Below are 19,748 nucleotides of genomic sequence, written 5' to 3'. Positions count from 1 at the left end.
CAAAAAATAAAGGAAAAGGGCTGGGAAAAAGAGTTTAAATGGTAGAGCAAGGCCTCAGAACAAAGCCTTGAGTATGAACCCCAGTACTGCCAAAAACCAAACATCTTGCAACGTTGTTCACCCAAAACTGAGAATCTAACACTTTAAAAAATTCTGCACAATTCCCTTGTCTTTAAGGTAGAAATAAAACACCCCAGAAACAAGCCCAAGCAAAAACTCTCTCAAAGCACACATAACCTAAGTTGAAAAACATTTATTTCATCAGAGAGAAAAGGAGTGACCCAGCTCTACTGGTCTAGCCTTTGGGCCAAAAAGAAATGCTGGAGCAGTTACTTTCACACAGGGTCATTCCCAAACCCAATACCCACAGGTGGCAAGAGGCAGGGAGGAGACAGCACAGGCCCCACCAGTTTCGGCATACAACAAGGTCTGCTGGGAGAACACAACATGGATGGAAGCTACAGGTACTGAAAGACAGAAAGAACAGGAAAATGGGCAGGAGAAAAGAAAAAAAGATGATCTGAACTTAGCAAGGTAAATTAAGGTCCACGGTTCCTGAGGGACTGAATGCACAGAGCCGAGAACGTCCCGGAGTTGGGGTACCACGAAGGGTGTATTCTCATGCACAACTGCAGCTCGGAATTTCAGCCCACACACATCCCACCTGAAAGAGAGCACAATACAGGGGCTTTACAGCAAAGCTCACAAGGGCTTTCCCACTTAAAGTCAAAGAACATCTTTACAAAGTCTGACCATTTGACAGTCCTTTACCCTTCCCCCTAGCATCATGACCTCTAAAAACAGTAAGAGTCTGAAGGCCCGAGAATCATCAAGAAAACTAAACAATCTCAGATAAAGGCCTTTCTCCCAATTAAAAGAGAATCTTCTTTCACTAGAGCAGGCAAAATCATTCCATTGTTCTTGATGTTAACAAATGCATTCCCCATACAATGTAGTTCCATATCACAAACTGTCATCAGAGAACAGGGAAAAGGAAAAGGTTCCAATGTGCTCTCCAGAGTAAAAAGTCACCAGCATGTTTCAATCTGGGAGTAACTGCCAAGGTCCAAGTTAAAAACCATTCAAGATCTAGACAAAAAGAACATCAACTGAGCAAGGATGTTCCAAGACCTGACAACAGCTCACTCTGCCTTAGGAAAGAAGCTAATTTTTAAAAGAAAGCACTAAAGGATATCTCACAATACATGAATTCACTGAGCTTCTGTTCCAGCCCAATCAGTGATTTCCCAGAAAATGAACTCCAGCAATTATTTCCTATGCAATGGTCCTAATTGAAAAGATGACACAATAACACTGTTACTACAGGATTAAGGACCAACAGTAATGTCCAGGATACTCTGGAGTAGCTACTTAAAACTAAGGATGTTGAGAATTACCCCTAAATAAATCTCAAAAACCTATGGTCCAAAGCTGGCAAGCTTCAAAAGAGAATCCATTCAAGTAGAACCAAATAAATTGTAAGGCTTAAAATGGGTGGCTGAGTTTCAGCCAAAGGACTTGAGATAGAGCTGGTGGCTCAAGAACATTAAATGTCCAAACTAATGGGAAGATAAAGGGAGAAATATGCTTATGGCAAAGCTCCCAACCCTGGTTTCAACATTACCAAAGAGTAAAACAGGTGTGAGTGTATGCTTGGATTGTCATATGGAGAAAAGTGGAGGATGTCAAACCCAACACTATAGGGACAAAAAAACCCAAGAGGCTATTCTGGGACAGAGTCAAAGATATAGTGGGCACTCTTTTCAGGAAATAATTTTAGAGTGAAAGCCCACTTTCCTGAACTGTATAAGATATGTTTTATACTTTTCTCTACCTTATCATCAAGTTCTCTATTATACGTAAGGGCTGAATGCCAAAAATACATTTCAAGATTAGGATGATGGCATTTTGGTATTCTCCATAGTAACTAGGGCTAGAGCAGGGATGAGGAAGTTAACTGGAGATATTGATTTTTTTTTTACATTAGTTATCAGACCTTTCACAAAGCACACAGGAATCTTTAGACTTGTAAAATTGCACACCTGGAAAAGTTTACAAAGGCTGAGAAACAGTACACCTGGCCCTGAATGTCTGGGTCCCAGGATCAGCTCAATTATTGCACAAAGGTGTGACCCAGACATCAACAGCACACCATTCTTTGTTATCATTCCAGGAAAAAATAGAAACAGAATTGACTCCAAGAGTGCTGGAAAAACAGCCATGAGGGCCAAGGACATTTATTTACTTACTTTGCAGTTAAACAATTCAGGACATATCCCTAAACTCTTAACTGTGCTGGGAACCTCACCTTAACCCAGCAAAAGCAAGCAAGCAGAGCAGCCTAATGGCTAGGCTGCAGGAGGGATGGCAAAACCAGAACAGAGGACACCCCATAGCTCTCACCTCCAGCTTTAAAAGGCTGAGTACCGGGCCCGATCTGCATACTGCTCTCGCTCATACCGGGCCATGTTGTACAGGGAATTCCGCGCGGCTGCAGAAGCTTGGGACAACTCACTGTCATGCCCGTAACCGTAGCCCTCTCCAACAGAAGGGACTGGGGCTGAAGCGCGACGCAGGGGGCTCCGATCCCGCCCGTAATATGAAGTGGAAGCTGCATTAACAGCAGCAGCAGCTGCTGCTGCAGCGGCAGCTGCAGCTCCTGAAGTCGGCAACAGATGTCTATCGTAAGGATTGAGAGAGGTGGAGGTGAGGTGACTGGCCATGGCTGTGTTCTGGACTTGTGGCAGCTGGGACAGGGTCTGCTCTGTGTAATTATATGCAGAGGCAGCTGCAGCTGCCACTGCCTCATAGGACTGGGCAGCACGGCAGCGCTTGTAGTAGGCATCGAGCGCTCCGTACGCGTTGTTGTAATACAATGAATCCCCATAGCTCATGGTGTAAGGCGTACGCACTGCTCCATATTGCTCATTATATTGCTCGGTCAAGTCTGCCACGCGGCCCAAACGATCTATCGGACACTCTTTGGACCAGTGCCCCTCTTTCCCGCACCGATAGCAGCCGCTCTGGTCTCCCATCCCGGGCGCAGTCCTAAGCCGGCTGGTGGACAACTGCACGTGCATTCGTTTGCCTTGAAGAAACAGACGCAAGAAGGGTTGCTATCACTCTCAGTCATAGCCCAAGCCCCTGCCCAAACACTGGTCATAGCAATGGCTTTCCCTAGATGTCTACTCCAATAAATGACTCATCACTGTCAAAAAGATTTTTTTTAAAAAAAGCCCAACATAGAAATTCAATAATGATGGCCTGATTTCAGGTAGTAGCTTAAGAAATGCTGCATCTCTAACATTAGCTTACTGTTCAAGAAACTACTAGCTTAAATAAGAAAGATCTCATCCACCCATTGCAACAATGAGATGTACAAGTTGTTATGTCAAAAAACAAACTTTACAAATTTGGTGGGGGGGGAGAGGACCGGGTGGGGGGAGGGGGGAGTATAGGAAGGGGAAACAAAGAGGCAGCAATGCTTGATAAGAAATGTACTTGTTATCTTGCCCATGTAATTGTAACTCCTCTGTAAGGTAGTCTCACAATTAAAAAAAAATTAAAAAAAAAAAAAAAAAAGAAAGATCTCATCCACTGCCAAGTAACTGGGCAAAAATCTCCCCCAAAAGGCCCCAACCATGGGGCTGGGAAGGTGACTCAGTGGTAGAGCGCTTGCCTTGCATGCATGAGGCCCTGGGTTCGATTCCTCAGCACCACATAAGCAAAAAAAGAAAAAAGCCAGAAGTGGCGCTGTGGCTCAAGTGGTAGAGCACTAGCCTTGAGCTGAAGAGCTGAGGGACAGCACCCAGGCCCCGAATTCAGGCCCCACGACCGGACCCCCCCCCCAAAAAAAAAAGCCCCAACCAAAGGAACAGGAGGCTCTATGAGTCTGACATCAATTTTCACAATCAAGATTCATTCCATTATGAAGTAAAGGACAGTTTTACATACTCCCCCACAAAACCAAAGAGAATAAATTAAGTTTCTAAAGTTACCACCATTTAAGAGTGATCAGGATTTGTTTGCTCCAGGACTGAACTGTTTCAAGTCATGAATTGGGGAGGTTGGGGAATACAAGTTGAAGGAAGGTCTTCCCCTTTAAATCACTATTTCCAATCATCGTCCTAGGTATTCTAAGCCATTTGAGAGATAATTTTAGTGACTGTCAAAGGATTAAAGGATACTAGGACAAAAAATTCACAAAACACTTCAGTTCTTAAATAGAATATTATTAAACTGTGGAAGAAAAGGAGGATGCAAAAGATCCAAAGTGGAGAATAACCAGTAATATTAATATGTGGATCAAACTGCTCAGTTTAACAGAATTAAAATACTTTTTTTCTTTAAAATAAGAATGTAACAGCCAGGCACCAGTGGCTCATGCCTGTAATCCTAGCTACTCAGAAGACTGAGATCTAGGGATCGCAGTTCAAAGCCAGCCAGCATGGGCAGGAAAGTCCCTGAGACTCATCTCCAATTAACCACCAGAAACCAGAAATGGCGCTGTGGTTCAAGTGGTAGAGAGCTAGCCTTGAGAGGAAGAGCTCAGGAACAGCAGCCAGGCCCAGAGTTCAAGCCCCATGACTGACAAAAAAAAAAAAGAATGTGACAGTTTTAATGTCTTAGTCCTAAATCTCAGCTCCCAAGATGCTGAGGTAGGAGGGTGGTTGAGTTTGAGACTAATCTGGTCTGAGTAGCCAGATCCTCTTTCAATCAACAACAACAACAAAATCAAGAATGTGAGATTCTAAGACCATGCACCTAAAACTATTTTTCTTTGAAAAATCACAATTTACATTTTGAAAGTGAACAATATTTCTGGGGAGAAAAAAAGCAGAAACTTTTGGGGAAAAAAATTTTAATTGCTTCACATGAGCAATTTACAAAAACAAAATCTCCCTGTTTCTGATAAAAATTCAGAGTATTCAAATTCATCAATCTTTCCTATTTAACTGACTATAATACACCTTGACAAACAGATAAAGAGATTAGGCTTGACTGAATTAAAACCAAGCAGAATCTACAGGCGGGTTCTCTAGCATTAGAGAAAAATTTTGCCTACAAAAATTAAAATTAGGTTCTAGGAAACTAGAAAAAAGTCAAACATATATGCCAAAAAATATTCTGATTTAAATATTACATCCTGTAAGTTTAGGCTGCAGACCATTGAAAAAATTAAGATGAGGGCTGGTAATATGGCTTAGTGGTAGAGTGCTTGCCTAGCATGCATGAAACCCTGGGCTGGATTTCTCAGTCCTACATCAACAGAAGTGGCACTGTGTGGCTCAAGCGGTAAAATGCCAGCCTTGAGCAAAAGAAGCTCCAGGACAATTCCCAGGCCCTGAGTTCAAGACCCAGGTGGTTAAAAAAAAAAGAAAAAGAAAAAAGAAAACCACTAAGATAATTAAGCATTCATTTAAGTATCTTAAAGTGTTAGCATGCATCTGGCTTTGGGCCAATAAGCCATTGTGGCAAATTAAGTGCAACCAAGAACCAACAGAACACAGTGGACATACAGAAGCAATTAATACCTTCCATTTAAGGAATTGCCTATTTTAATGGCAGAAAGAGAAGCTAAATCATTAAAAACATCTAAATTATATGTGCAAACAATGAAGAGAATATATATAACACTAAGAAAACAGGGAAAAAGACCAGTCTAATAAATAGAGCTATTACTAATATTATTACTTAAAACATGTATATAAAACTTCACTACAAAACAGAATTATGAAGTCAAAAGGTCATGCTGGGCTGGACACCAGTGGCTCACGCCTATAATCCTAGCTACTCAGGAGGCTGAGATCTGATGAGGATCGAGGTTCAAAGCCAGCCCAAGCAGGAAACTCTCATCTCCAATAAATCACCAGAAAACCGGAAGTGGTACTGTGGCTCAAGTGCTAGCCTTGAGCTGAAGAGCTGAGGGACAGCCCTCAGGCCCAGAGTTCAAGCCCCATGACACACACACACACACACACACACACACACACACACACACACACGCACGCACGCACACACGCAAGCACGCACGCACGCACGCACGCACGCACGCACACAAAAGTCATGCTGGGCACAAGGGCACTTATCTTTAATCACTAGTACTTGGGAGATTGAGGCAGGATGTAGAGTCTAGGAATATGAGACCAGTTTAAGCAACACTGGAGAAAAATTCCTTTCCCCTTTCCCTAAGGAAGAAGGAAAAGGCCTGGGGGAATGGAATGCAGAAGTGCCACTAGCACACCTGGGGCACTGGATTCCATCTTAATATATTATTTGGGAGGGGAGGGAAGTAAATACTAAGGCCAATAGTGTAAAATAACAACCTAGATTAGCATCAGAGCTAACTGGAGTTAAAATGTGTGAACACATTACCTCACTCTAGGACTAGATTAAAATGCTCAAATTATCCAAAAATTAAGTATCCTATAGCATTCTTTGCCCCAATTCCGTTGCTGACAAAATAATTTTCAACTCACCATTTAAAAAAGGAAGGCAAACTAGACCTGGGAGAGCTGTAACACTTTATTTTCATGCGCACAGCAATGCCCGTAACAAAGGCACTCATCCATAGGAGGAATAAGACCTCCAGCTCTAAAAAGACCCAATTTAAGGGAAACAAAGATGGCAGTAAAACACTATTAACCAAGGGAGTACTCAGGAAAGGAACCAATCACTACCTTCTTGGTGTTAAGACTGTCAGAACATAGGTTTGAAATATTGCCACCAAGTATGGAAATACACTGTAAGTTGAAAGTTAATTACACCAAGAGGGAAAAGCTCTGCACTAGGGACCCAAAGGAATAGAAGATTTGAGATTTCAGTAGGCTACTCACCACGGTTACTAACTCCTAAATACCATTCTTGACAAGGAAGTTTAGATCTTAAACCAAGAAAAGATAACACCTTCCAATTAAGGTGACAATCTACATCCACCCACCCACACTGCCTTCCAGGCACAAAAACCTAACTAATCAAAGCTCTGAAGTAATAACCAACTAAGTGTTCACCAAATGCATGGTAGTCCCCAAATCAATGTTAAGACTTGTCTTTATTACCTCAAATCACAATGCCTCTTCCTCACACTCTTGAAATCTGGATTTCCAACCCCTCTCCCTCAGAACAGATATAATGCAAAATTAACTAGACTCTAACCTTTTAAAGACTAGCTACCTCTACTGAAAAGTGTGGGGGGGGAGGAATTTTAATTTTAAAGTGTTGTCTTAACTAGTTATTCATTTATTAAATGAGGCACAATGGAGATATTGTGTAGAGGCAATAAATTCAGTGAACCCACTGCAGTGTGCTCTACTGACAAAAAAAAGACAGTAATAGTTGAAAATCTTCAGTGAAGGGAAGCTAGGTATAAAGGGAGAAGCATAAAAGCCTTACAGGCTCCAAATAAAAACCAACTGATTGCTTCTCCAGGCGATCTAGTTAGCCTAAAGTTTCAAACCCAAGCGTTCTCCAAATGAAATCCACCACCTATCGTTCACCAGCAGCCAGCCAACAGTTCTACCTCACCCCAACCCATCCTGCTTTACTTATCCAACTGCAAATAGCCTTGTGTTCATCAATTCTCTACCCACAGTGGTTCACCTTGAAACTCTGTATTATCAAGGCTTCTGATGGCCTCCACTGCATCCTCAGCCCGCTCCATGTGGACAAAAGCGTAATCTTTCACGATGTCACATTCGATGACTGGACCATACTCCTCAAACTTGGCCCGAAGCTCCTTGTTGGTACAAGTGGGACTGATGTTGCCCACGTGTAACTTGGTTGAAGCTTTGCTTTTATTCTTGCTGGCTTCCACATTGATGTTCACCCCATGAAGCTTGTAGTGGTGCAGGTTTCGGATGGCATCCTCGGCCGCTGTCCTGTCCTCTATGTGCACAAAGCCATAATTCTTAATGATGTCACATTCCAGCACCTTCCCATACTGCTCGAAGAGTGAGCGGATCTCCTGCTCTGTAGCCTCGCGGGGCAGGTTTCCAATGAACAATTTTACCATCTCGACACAGCCTGAGAAAGAAAAAACAAGATTTTTAACACAAGATCTCAGGCCCACGAGATGGCTAAAAAGAAAAAAGAACATTCCTTCCATCTTTCGGTCTAGCACACAGATCCAAGCTATTTTCTTTCACACACAGATCCACACAATAAGCCCCAAAGGGAAATAGGAGATAAGGAAGACCATAGGAGGGCCAAAGAGTAAGAGGTTTGTAACTGGGCTGACCTTAGTAGACAAAGGGAGCTTTGTTTTTGTGGTGGTGGGGATGACACCCAGGGCGGTGAACAGACTAGGCAAGTGCTCTGCCACCAAGCACCATTCCTTATCCCTAGACAAAGGGGGACACATTCAAAAAGAAACGTGATTGAGTTGTAAACATTAATGAAGAGATGAGGATACTGTGGTATTTTGTCTACTATAAGGACAATCAGAAATCACCAACTATGTCTCCCTCTCTTCCACCGTTTCCAGCATAGGCCTGTGGGAAGAGCGGGAGTGGGAGCGCCTCTCTCGGGGTACGGTCCTACAAACTACCGAATGGAGAAACGCCTGGCCGCAGAAGAGGGCTTCCGAGTCCTGAACCAGGAAACTACCTCCTAAGGCCTGAGAAATTCTGAGGGCGTGGCGGGAACTAAGCAAGGGCTTCCCGGGAGGAAACGTGGAAGCAAGCCGAGCGCGGAGGGGTAAAGGCGCGGTGGGGGAGAAGCCCGAACTCTCCGGGGCGAGGGAAGCGGGGGAAGCGGGGGAAGGGGGGGAGGGGAGGGCTTCTACGGGCTTACCGCGCGTCGCCGAGGACCGAGGCCAGCTCTCGGTGGCGGGTGCGCAGGCCGACCCCACTAGGACACCCCCGACGCCCAAGGAAGTGTTAAGGTTTCAGAGCAAAAGACAAACAGGAGGACTCTGAGTCTCTCACCGCACGGAAATCCGCAGGGCCTCCTCCTCGCGGCGCAGGCGGCTCTGACAAAACGCTAAAATGGCGGCGGCCGTGGCAGTAACTCTGGGTGGAAAGGGGAGAACCTACCGCCGGATTGGCCGTCCAGTAAAGTAAAAGGCGGGCATTCCCGGAGGTCCTCTTCCTGATTGCTTAACAGGAACGCCAGTTACCTGAGGCCGGGAAGAGGTGGAAACGTCAGTATCTAGGAGCTTTTAGGTGAAAGCCAATGAGCAGCAACCTAGCGAAGCCGCAGCCCCTGATTGGACAACGGGTCAGCGTGTGGGAGGACCTACAAACGTGGGCTCCGCCACGGCGTGGCCCGCCCCCAGGCGGAGCAAGCGAGGGCCCAGCGTCTGCCTGGCTGCGGCTTCTCGGTGCCAACTTTTCTAAGCTTCCAGATTTCGCCAGTTCCACGTGCCCACACTGACGGTATCCCGTGCTCCACTGTATCCGCTACCACGGATCTCCCCCAAGTGCCAGCCCCGTCACCTCCCCGAGAACCCGGATGCTGAGGACAATACCTAGAGGCAGACGCTAGGTCACAAAGTAGCGACGCCCCAAACCCGTCTTCGGCCAGCTACTCGCGCGGTAGCCCTCAAAGTCCCACCGGCACCGCCACATGAAAGCCACTCGCAAGTGGTCAGCAGGTCCAGCTGACCACGGTGTTAAGGACTGGAAGAGGCGGCACTACCCAGGAGGCAGGGAGGTAAGTCACCCTTGAAATCGGCCTCCCAGAATCCAAGAAATCCTGTGGACCACGAAGACTGAAAACAGACCCCACCACCTCCATCACACACACACACACCCCGCCCTGAGAAAAAACGGGAGCAGCAACATTTTTTCGTTTTATTTTATTGGGCGCCATCAACCAGAGCTGTAGGTTTAAAACCCCCTAGAACAGACCTCAGAAGGAAAGAGCTTTGTCACAATTGGCTCTAAGCAAATACAATCCAAACAACATTCTTCACAGGGTCCAGCTCCTGCGTCACATTCCTTCTCACCCTGTGGGCTGCTTCATATAACCCATATTCACTGAGCAACTTTACTTAACCATGCTTTGCAAAGCAGCTGTTGAAAGGGGAGTTAAGAGGGGGAAATGAGTGCAGGCCCTGGATGGAAGAACTAAAAACACGAACAAAAGAAAAAAACAGGCTAAAAGCAGTGGAGTGTTTTTGAGGACAGGGATCATCAGAAATGGAAATGACACAAGAACATCTATCACCCAAAGCCACAAAAGAAAAGGACGGGAGTAAAGAAAAAGGTAGAAGTCAGGATACTGGCAAAGTATGGTTGGTTTTAAAACAACCTGATAAAAGATTCCAACAGTAGAAAACTGGTCAAAAACTTACTCTAAAATAGAAAAAGGTAAAGTCCTAAAAAAGTTAAATAGGACATTTAAGGATGTGCTATCTTGATCCATTTCATTGTGTATTCTGATGCACCAGAGACTACGTGAAAAGCAATTGTGTTAATTTGCTGCCCAAGCCCTTTGCAAGGCAAGCCAACTTTAGGAAAATAACTCAAATCTGTGCCACAAACTCTGATAAAACACTCATTTCCTTTCAGTTTGAGCTTCCAATTTTTCTTTTTTGTCCCATCATCCCTGGAGATAAAACTTTCTTCTAAAATACCTACAGCCCAAAGGGGAGGGGCTGGGAATTTAAATCTTCTCAGGGTCACAATTCATGCCAGCATGCAGCTCCATCTCCCAGAATCTCAACTTGCCTTCTGAAAGCCCATTAAATCCAGTGTGGGGAAGAGGGGAGTGGTTAATATATTTGTGTGTCACTGTACAGACATCCAAATGAATCACATAAAATCATCCCCATGCTTTGTGAGTATGCCATCCTGGGGCTTGAACTCAGGGATTAGGTGCTGTCTCTGAGCTTTTTTGCTCAAGGCTAGCACTCTACCACTTGAGCCACAGCTCTAATCCTGAACTTTGGTGGTTAATTGGAGATAAGAGGACTGATTTTTTTTTTTTTTTTTTTTTTTTGGGTCCGGTTGTGGGGCCTGAACTCTGGGCCTGGGCACTGTCCCTCAGCTCTTCAGCTCAAGGCTAGCGCTCTACCACTTGAGTCACAGCGCCACTTCCGGCTTTTTTTCTTTTTGCTTATATGGTACTGAGGAATCGAACCCAGGGCCTCAGGCTTGCAAGGCAAGCGCTCTACCACTGAGCCACCTTCCCAGCCCCAAGAGGACTGATTTTTAACTACAATCCTCAGATCTCAGCCTCCTGAGTAGGATTACAGGTGTCTGCCTATTTCCCTAGCTTTTAAAACTCCATTACAGTTGGGGGGGGGGCGAACTCTATGCAGTCTTTTTTTTTTTTGGTCTGTTGTGGGGCTTGAACTCTGGGTCTGGGCGCTGTCCCTCAGGTCTTCAGCTCAAGGCTAGCGCTCTACCACTTGAGCCACAGCGCCACTTCTGGCTTTCTCTGTTTATGTGGTGATGAGGAATCAAACCCAGGGCCTCATGCATGCAAGGCAAGCACCTTACCATTGAGCCACCTCCCCAGCCCGCAATCTAATTCTTGATGGAATCTCCCCATCTGTCTAAATGAATGCATGAGATAGCTAGCTTTTGTGTTTTGGCGGGCAGGAGGTGCGCCATCCTGGGGCTTAAACATAGGGACTAGGCACCGTCCTTGAGACTTTTTGCTCAAGGATAGCACTCTACCATGGAAGCCATAGCACTAATTCAATATTTTGGTTGCTAATTGGAGATAAGTCTCACGGACTTTCCTACAGAGCTGGCTTTGAACTGTGATCCTCATCTCAGCCTCTTATGTAGCTAGGATTACAGCTGAGAACCACCAGTACCCAGCTAAGTTTCTTGGTAACCAAAATGAGGAACTAACTGGATTCTCAATATCAGTTTTAAAACTTGAACACAGGACTAGAGTAGTAGATCACTTGCCTAGAATGTATGAGGCCCCAAACTCAATACCTTGCACTGCAGGAATAAAAAACCTGGACACTTTATCAGTACTGCAAGCATGTACTTTAGCCCTATCACCTAGAATAACTTTCAAGTGAGCCAGTCTTAAGCTTTTGAGCACCACTTTGATAAATACAGTGAAATGAAGCTTTAGGTAGTGTGGAGTTAAGTGTGTTTATAATGATGTTCACCAACTGTATGCTCAAAGAACTTAATGTTTGCCCCTTAAGAAAAATATAATGCAAATCCTTTATTTACACATCACCTATCACCCAGAGAAGGACACTGAAAGGAATGTTTATAAAGAACCCCTTCTGGGAAATGGAGGTGTGAATCAAACTAGCTTTGAGAAAAAAAAGCCAAGTGCAAGGCCTTGAGTTCAAGCCTCAGTACAAAAAAATAATAAACTTCTCTGCCTGTCTGGGCTGGAGGTGTAGCTCAGTGACAAAGTACTCCTGTGTTTTAATCCCTAGCACAGGAAGAGAAAGGACAAATGTATAAATGTCATCAGAAACGTAGATGCCATCTTGATTTCTTTTTATTTTTAAGATTTTAAGTAGGGGTAAAAGGTGGGGATTATCACAATGTAACCCAGGCTGGAGTGGTTCTTCCACCTCAACCTTTGAAGTGATGGAACAGATACAGGCATCTGCCAGGACCCAACCACTTTAGGGACTAATTTGCTAACTAGCAGGCTACCCAGCTCCAAAGACGTACAGTGACTTATCCAATATCATCCAAAAAGCTTCTTTTTTTTTTTTTGGTCAGTCGTGGGGCTTGAACTCTGGGCCTGGGCGCTGTCCCTGAGCTCTTCAGCTCAAAGTGAGCACTCTCACTTAAGCCACAGCAACACTTCCAGTTTTCTGTAGTTAACTGAAGAGTTTCATGGACTTTCCTTCACAGGGCTGGCTTTGAACTGTGATCCTCAGATATAGCCTCCTGAGTAGCTAGGATTACAGGTGTCAGCCACCAGCGCCAAGCTAAGCTGACGTTTTATAAACACCCCAAATAAATATTCTGGCTGCAAATCTTCAGCAAAGGGCAGTGTTATGCACCTAATTGAGAGATGAGGGAGCTTATGGGGCAAATCCAAGCTAGGGGTAAATACTAGTATCAGTGGAAACTACTTGGACATGAGTAATCTATAAACTAATAATTGTTTCACATTCTTAAGAATGAATATACAGGAGCTGAGAATGTGGCTTACTAGAAGTGTTTGCCTAGCATGCATGAAGCCTGGGTTCAATTCCTCAGTACCACATAAACAGAAAAAGAAGTGTCACTGTAGTTCAAGTGGTAGAGTGCTAGCCTTGAGCAAAAGCTCAGGGACAGTGCCCAGGCCCTGAGTTCAAGCCCCAGGACTGACAAAAAAATACATGTATACATAATTTATACTTTAAATAAATACCTCTAGCTTACTCTAGAAATTAGTTACAATTCTGACAAGGGCTCAAATTAAAAGTATTCTCTAGGGGTGATCAAATGGAGTGAAGTAGGCCAACCAAGTAAGTATCCCAGGCCTTCAATCTTCTTTAGTTCCTTCTTTTCCATACCCACAGAATGTGTTCCCAGGAAACAGGGTAGTGTTGCCAGAGACTATAGAGAGGTGGCTAAAAGCAATGTGGTCTTACAGCCTAATTCACTTATGTGCCACTCAATGCAAAAAGAGTTTACTGCCTTCACTGGGACTCAATGCTATACTCACACCTACAAAGGTCTCTGCTGTGTTTTTCCACACCACCCGTCTCCCCTAAATATTGTTAACTCCTCAGTTTTATAAGATGGCTAGCATTCAGTGAAGCAACCATAAGCTTTGCACTTGTCACATGTTCCCATTTGACTCTTCCCTACACTAGCACAGTCTACAAGCAAAGCCCTGAGTGGTTCAACCACTGTTAGCCATATATGATCTTTTCTTCTTGGCAGTGATGGGGATTAAATCCACATGCAATTGATCTCAAGAGTTACCTAGGTAGATTAAAGCCTCAATTTCTCCACTTTTAACAGATTTTATAGATATCTAAGGCATTTGGGTTACTATAAGTAAATACTGAAAAAACACTTTTTTAAAACAGTACTTGACACTACAATAAATCTTCAATGACCTAACCCAGGCAGAGGTTCCTAGCATTTCCAATAACACAGCTAAGAAACAGAGCCAGGATTCAAACTCAAGATAACAGTAATTGGTCATTTTTTCAAATCCAATCCCATTGTCTTAACTACTGGTCTGACATACTGTCTCCTTCTTAACCTACCACTTCCTAGCACTGCTTACTAACTATAACAAGTTTACTGAGGCAAGTCCCACCTTACAAACTGGAAGCTCAGCCCTAAGGATTAGGCATCTGAGCACTGCATTACAAGTACTATAGTTTATAGTTTCAAATAGAGGTACACCTCAAACCTACTTTAAGAATCCTTTTCTGGGGGCTGGGAGGATGGCTCAGTGGTAGAGTGCTTGCCTTGAATGCACAATGGCCTGGGTTCAATTCCTTAGTACCACATAAGCAGAAAAAGGTGGAAGTGGTGCTGTGGTTCAAGTGATAGAGTGCTAGCCTTGAGCTGAAGAGCTGAGGACAGAACCCAGACCCAGAGTTCAAGCCCGAGCCCCTACATAAGGGGGAGGGATATGAATCTTTTTCTGAATTCTGGAATACTGTTTTGTTTTTTGGGGGGAAGGCTTGAACTCAGGCTAGGCACTCCTGCTTGGCCTTTTTGGCTCAGCTCAACATTGCTGCTATCTCGAGATAACAGAATCTCATGGACTGGCTTTGAACCTCAACCCTCAGATTTTTGATCTCTTTAGTTAGGATTATAGGCATAAACCACCAACACTGGGGCTGAGAAGATAGCTCAGTGGTAGAGCGCTTGCCTTGCATGCATGAGGCCCTGGGTTCGATTCCTCAGTACCACATAAGCAAAAAGAAAAAAGCCGGAAGTGGTGCTTTGGCTCAAGTGTTAAAGCGCTAGCCTTGAGCTGAAGAGCTGAGGGACAGCGCCCAGGCCCAGAGTTCAGGCCCCACGACCGGACCCCCAAAAAAAATTAAAAAATAAAAAATAAACCACCAACACCCTGCTCTGTTCTAGACTCTTGTTTTGTTGTATGGTTTTTTTGGTGCTGGTCTTGGGGCTTGAACTCAGAGCTTGGGCATTGTTCCATGAGCTTTTTCTCTACCACTTGACCCACAGCTCCATTTCTAGCCTTTTGCTAGTTAATTGGAGATGGATGACTTTTCTAACCCTTGCTGGCTTCAAACCAGGATCCTCAGATCTCAGTCTCCTGAGCACTTAGGATTACAGGAATGAGCAAATGGCACCTGGCTCTTGACTATAACTTTTTAACTCACCTTTTTTTTTTTGGTCAGTCGTGGGGCTTGAATTCTGGGCCTAGGCACCATCCCTGAGTCTTCAGCTCAAGGCAAGTGCTCTACCACTTGAGCCACAGCACCACTTGGGTTTCCTGGTGGTTTATTGGAGATAAGAATCTCATAGCTGGGCACCTGTGGCTCACCCCTATAATCCTAACTACTCAGGAGGCTGAGATCTGAGGATCACAGTTCAAAACCAGCCTAGGCAGGAAAGTCCATAAGACTCCTTATCTCCAATAAACCACTAGAAAACCAGAAGTGGTGCTGTGGCTCAAGCGGTAGAGCGCTGGCCTTGAGCTGAAGAGCACAGAGACAGCGCCCAGGCCCAAGTTCAAGACCCACGACCGATCCCAAAGAAAAAGAAAAAGAAAAAAAAAAGAATTTCACAGACTTTCCTGCCCAGGCTGGCTGTGAAACGCAATCCACAGATCTCAGCCTCCAGAGTAGCTAGGATTATAGGCATGAGCCACCAGCACCCGGCTCTTTTTTAAGGATAGCTATAGAATTTAGATAAATAAAGCACTAACATATGCTGTCTGTCCTTAGCTTCTCTCTTACCCAAAGTCCTATTACATATGCAGCGTGGCAGTCCGTAAATCTAGTAAGTCTATTTTCTTTCTCACTTCATCTATCTGTGACAACAACCCATAACAAGGCATAACAGAACAAAATGCCTGGTAATCAAAAGACTGTGCATGGACTTTGGTACACCTTAACTAGACATTTATAAAGTAGAAAGGTAGCATACCTGTAAATTCTGGTCCTCAATGATTGTCCCATTATCTGCATTGCAAGAGATGGGGTTCCAGGTCTACCCCACAGAATTTAAAACAAGATCCAAAGCTCAGAAGAAAGCAAGATGACAAGGCTGGAAGTCTCAATGTGGTCTTATTCCAGGAATAAACCAATAAAAACCTCTCCAGTGAATGGACTGCCAGGTGTAGGTGTTGACAGGTGTAAAACTTGAGTGATCTGAAGTACTGAGAACTCATTCCACCCCCCACCCAAATACATTGTCTGTCCTCCCATTCACTAAAGCAGCTTTGCCCAGTTAAAGGATCTTGAAAATCCCAGTCTACAAAAAAGCAAAGTATGAGTGGATCATAGGATTAACACAGCTAGCATAATTTAAACTAAAAAAAGACACTTAAAAACAATCTACAAAGAAAGGAAAAGTGACAAATGATTTATCTCTAGCTTTTTCTAGCCTGGAGAAGCCTGAGGATTGAGGTAGCAATGCCATCAAGACACAAAGATGATAGTTACTAGTAACCAAATAAGCCAGGGTCACCCTGAAGAGTTTGGGGCTACAATAAAGAACACTTGCTCCAAGAGTTCATTAAGCTGTTTTTAGCATGAACCATGGAACTGGGACAGTGGCAGAATCCTCATGGGAAAGGAAAATGACAGAAAGTCACACTGACAAAGAAATGTTGCAGATAGAGACCATGACCACAGCCCTATAATCAACCCTCAATTTTCTGGGATAATAAAGCTTAGCTTGTTAGCTTAGTCCCCAAATCAATCTACCATCATACAGAAAGTTAACAAGAAACATCACTCTTCTTCCCATTCTTCTCTAGTCCTGCAAAGAAATGAAAAGGAACCGCAAAGCATCTTGAAGGCAAGGCAGTGAGCAGAAAAAGCAGAGCAATGGCCCCAGTACTCCCTGAGATTACCCCATTTAGCATCCACAAATAAGAACTCATGGTTGGAAGGCCATGCTTTTAAATGAGGGGCAGAGGGAGGAGGAAGGGCATCGGGTCAAACTACTCTGTCATGGGTTAAGTTCTCAGGACACCAATAAAGACAGACAACCCACCTGGACTCTTGACTGAAATGCCCACACATCCCCTAAGTCACCTTGTCTCAAAACAGTCTCTAAGACACTCTCCCTAAGCAGCATCAATAGATTTTCCTGTTATCACTCTACTCAACCAGTCTTTCCCCATCAAGTCCAAACCTTCATGTTATCCTTGGCAGGAACTGCCCTAGTTCTTGCCATATCATCACTCTCCCCAGCTCTAGAATATATATACAGAATTACTTCCTCACCCATTGCCAGAATTTCTACATGATTATGTTTGCACTCCACCCTTTTCCCATAGTCTTTCATGATACCTTTGAATACAAACCCAGCCAAGAAAACATCTGAAAATCATACAGATGGGGATACGGAAAGGAATCTCAGGTGCTGTATGGCAGAACACAGGAAGGACGCTCCATGGTGAAGTTCAGAGTAGGCGAAGTACCAGGACTAAGGCCAGAATGCCCCATACCCAATTCAACTTTTCTTTGTCCTTCCCTTCTCCAACCGCAGGGCAGTATCAGTGACATCACCCGTACCCCAATATGGCTCCCTTCAGGGTCCCGGCCCCAGAACTCATGTGAACCCACTTTCTGAAAGACCTACTAGCATACACACAAGTAACAGTCCACTCCCCATTCTTCAGAAAAGTCAAACCCAGCCAGAACCTCCTTGCTGGAGCACTGGGTTTTTTCCTAAACTGGGGAAAAGTGAGGGAAAACAGTCAAACATAAGCAAAAGAAAACAGGTAATATTTACTGCATTTTGGTGTGATCAATTCGAGGCTCAGAAAGTCCAACCATTCATTTGGTCTGGACTCTACAATCCTAAAGATGGCATGCTGACAGCCCACCAATGGAGCTACACCCCACTGGACAGCAAGCAGGGAAATCATTCTAATTCCCACATCCAGACCCCTTTCCACACCGACCCTGGGTTCTCAGGCCCGCTTCCTTTTTAAGCTGTCATGTCTTCCTGGATGTCAAACTGGCTCATCTGACACTGAGTGCAATCAAGACAATGACAACCAGGTTTCCAAACTGCAAATCGCCCCAAGTTTTATTTGTAGTCCATACAAAAGAGAAAAAAAAATTAAGGTTTTCTAACACCACCTACTTGGGGAGATGGGGAATTGGGACTGTATCACACACCACAAGCTAGAACATCAGTGGTGAGCAGGAATTTGGACACATGCCAACTGACTGTCCCAATAGAATCTCAGTCTCCAACAGTCTACAGAGGGGCACAGGAGCAGTCAAGGTCCCCAGGACTGCTGGCACAGCTTGGCGCATAGGAAATGGTTGAATTAACCCACTCTTGGCCTCCCTCATATCTGAAAGAAAAAGGCGCCGCCAACCTCAGCTGCAGGTTGCTTCCCCATCCAGACGACCTTAAATACCGCGCATAAAAATAAAAGGGAGCCAGGAAAAAATAAAAACATATGAGACAGACTCCCATTCCGGGGAGATGGGATGCAGGGTAGAGGGGAAACCGCAGGTCTATAGCCACTAGCAAGATGTGCTGCTGAGGCGAAGGAACAAAGTAGATTACTGCCAAATATGTAAAAGGATCATCTCCTGGGGAAGGTCCACGTAATAGAGGGAGGGGATAAAAAATTGCAACCAGGAGAGGTATGGGCCAGAGTGGTTAAAACCTGGGTCTGCACCCTACCTATCTCTCCTCTCCCTCCCTCCCTGTGGTGCCCCATCCCCAGGATGGCCCTACATGCGGCGCTGGTAGCCAGAGTGCATCTGAGCTGCCCGCAGGTAATCATTATAGGAGCCCGAATAGCGTGCGTAATCGGAATGGGCATCGGGCAGGCGACGGTAATCCAGCGAGGACTTTGTCGGCGAGCGGCGGAACGAAAGCTGCGACTCTGATAAACGGCGGTAATCAGAGAGCTCGGCTAAACGCCGGTCGGAACCATACCTAGTCGAGAGAAGAAGACAGTTGGTGAATGAGACAGTCGAGGGGAGGGCTCCAGGCATGGGGGAGATGCCAACCAATGGGGACAGGGAGGGTGTGATCAGATTGGTCTCCAACAGTTTTGTTTCCTTTGGTCAGAAGGCTCATCATCCTACCCAGGCCACAAAAATCAAGCCTGGATTCAAGTCACTGGGAAACCAAGTCCTCCACTGAAGCCCTCCCCTTCCAAACTGGCCATAGTACATTTTTGGCCTCCATTCCCAAACCACAAACTACCCCACCCTTGGGCCCTAACAGAAAGGCCTTGATTGTTTATCAACAGAACGGCGAACAAAAGCAAGGTCTCCAAATTCTCAGAGTGGACGCATCTCATGAACTTGCCTTCAGCCAGTGAGTTCCAAAAGGGACTATTCCTTCACACCCAGCCCACCAATGCCAGGACAACCAGATAAAAGGCTTATGGATCCTTCAGACAGTAGGAAAAGCCACGGGCCACAATCGTGCAAGAGTGACTCCAATGGCACTTGAGCTAGTCTAGACTGGTGATGCCTTTCTTGAAAGGGCTGACTAGCTTAGCTGGTACCACCCCAGGCTGAGCACTATGCTCCAACCTGCACCCTAGTGGCCAGGAAAGTTCACAGACACCAAACCCCTTGGCTTCTGGACATCCCACAGGAGTAAAAACCACCAAAGGAGGGGCCAATGGCGCCAGTTTCCCTCCCATGCCAACCTCAGCCCCTTGCCCTATGCCCCAGCTGG

At 45.0% G+C, this 19,748-nt stretch overlaps 1 protein-coding gene across 6 annotated transcripts in view; it reads right to left on the bottom strand.

The window, feature by feature from the left end:
• Positions 1-238: 238 nt before the first annotated feature.
• Positions 239-19,748, bottom strand: part of LOC138824349 (RNA-binding protein 14) — a 28,676-nt gene continuing 9,166 nt past the window's right edge. For 2 of the 6 annotated variants that reach the window (XM_070018177.1, XM_070018178.1), the window contains exon 3: positions 18,096-18,992. In XM_070018177.1, the coding sequence (XP_069874278.1) occupies positions 18,785-18,992 (208 nt within the window). In that variant the 3' untranslated portion in view covers positions 18,096-18,784. Of the gene's footprint in view, positions 665-2,403; positions 3,089-7,599; positions 8,023-8,790; positions 9,023-18,095; positions 18,993-19,748 lie in introns of those variants that run through there. The other 4 variants (XM_070018179.1, XM_070018180.1, XM_070018182.1 and 1 more) reach the window with 4 other exon arrangements.

The sequence above is a fragment of the Dipodomys merriami genome, unplaced genomic scaffold (assembly GCF_024711535.1).
Source record: "Dipodomys merriami isolate MVZ:Mamm:240054 unplaced genomic scaffold, mDipMer1.0.p SCAF_128, whole genome shotgun sequence".
Classification (NCBI taxonomy): Eukaryota; Metazoa; Chordata; class Mammalia; order Rodentia; family Heteromyidae; genus Dipodomys; species Dipodomys merriami.
This window is presented reverse-complemented; position numbering and strand designations above follow the sequence as displayed.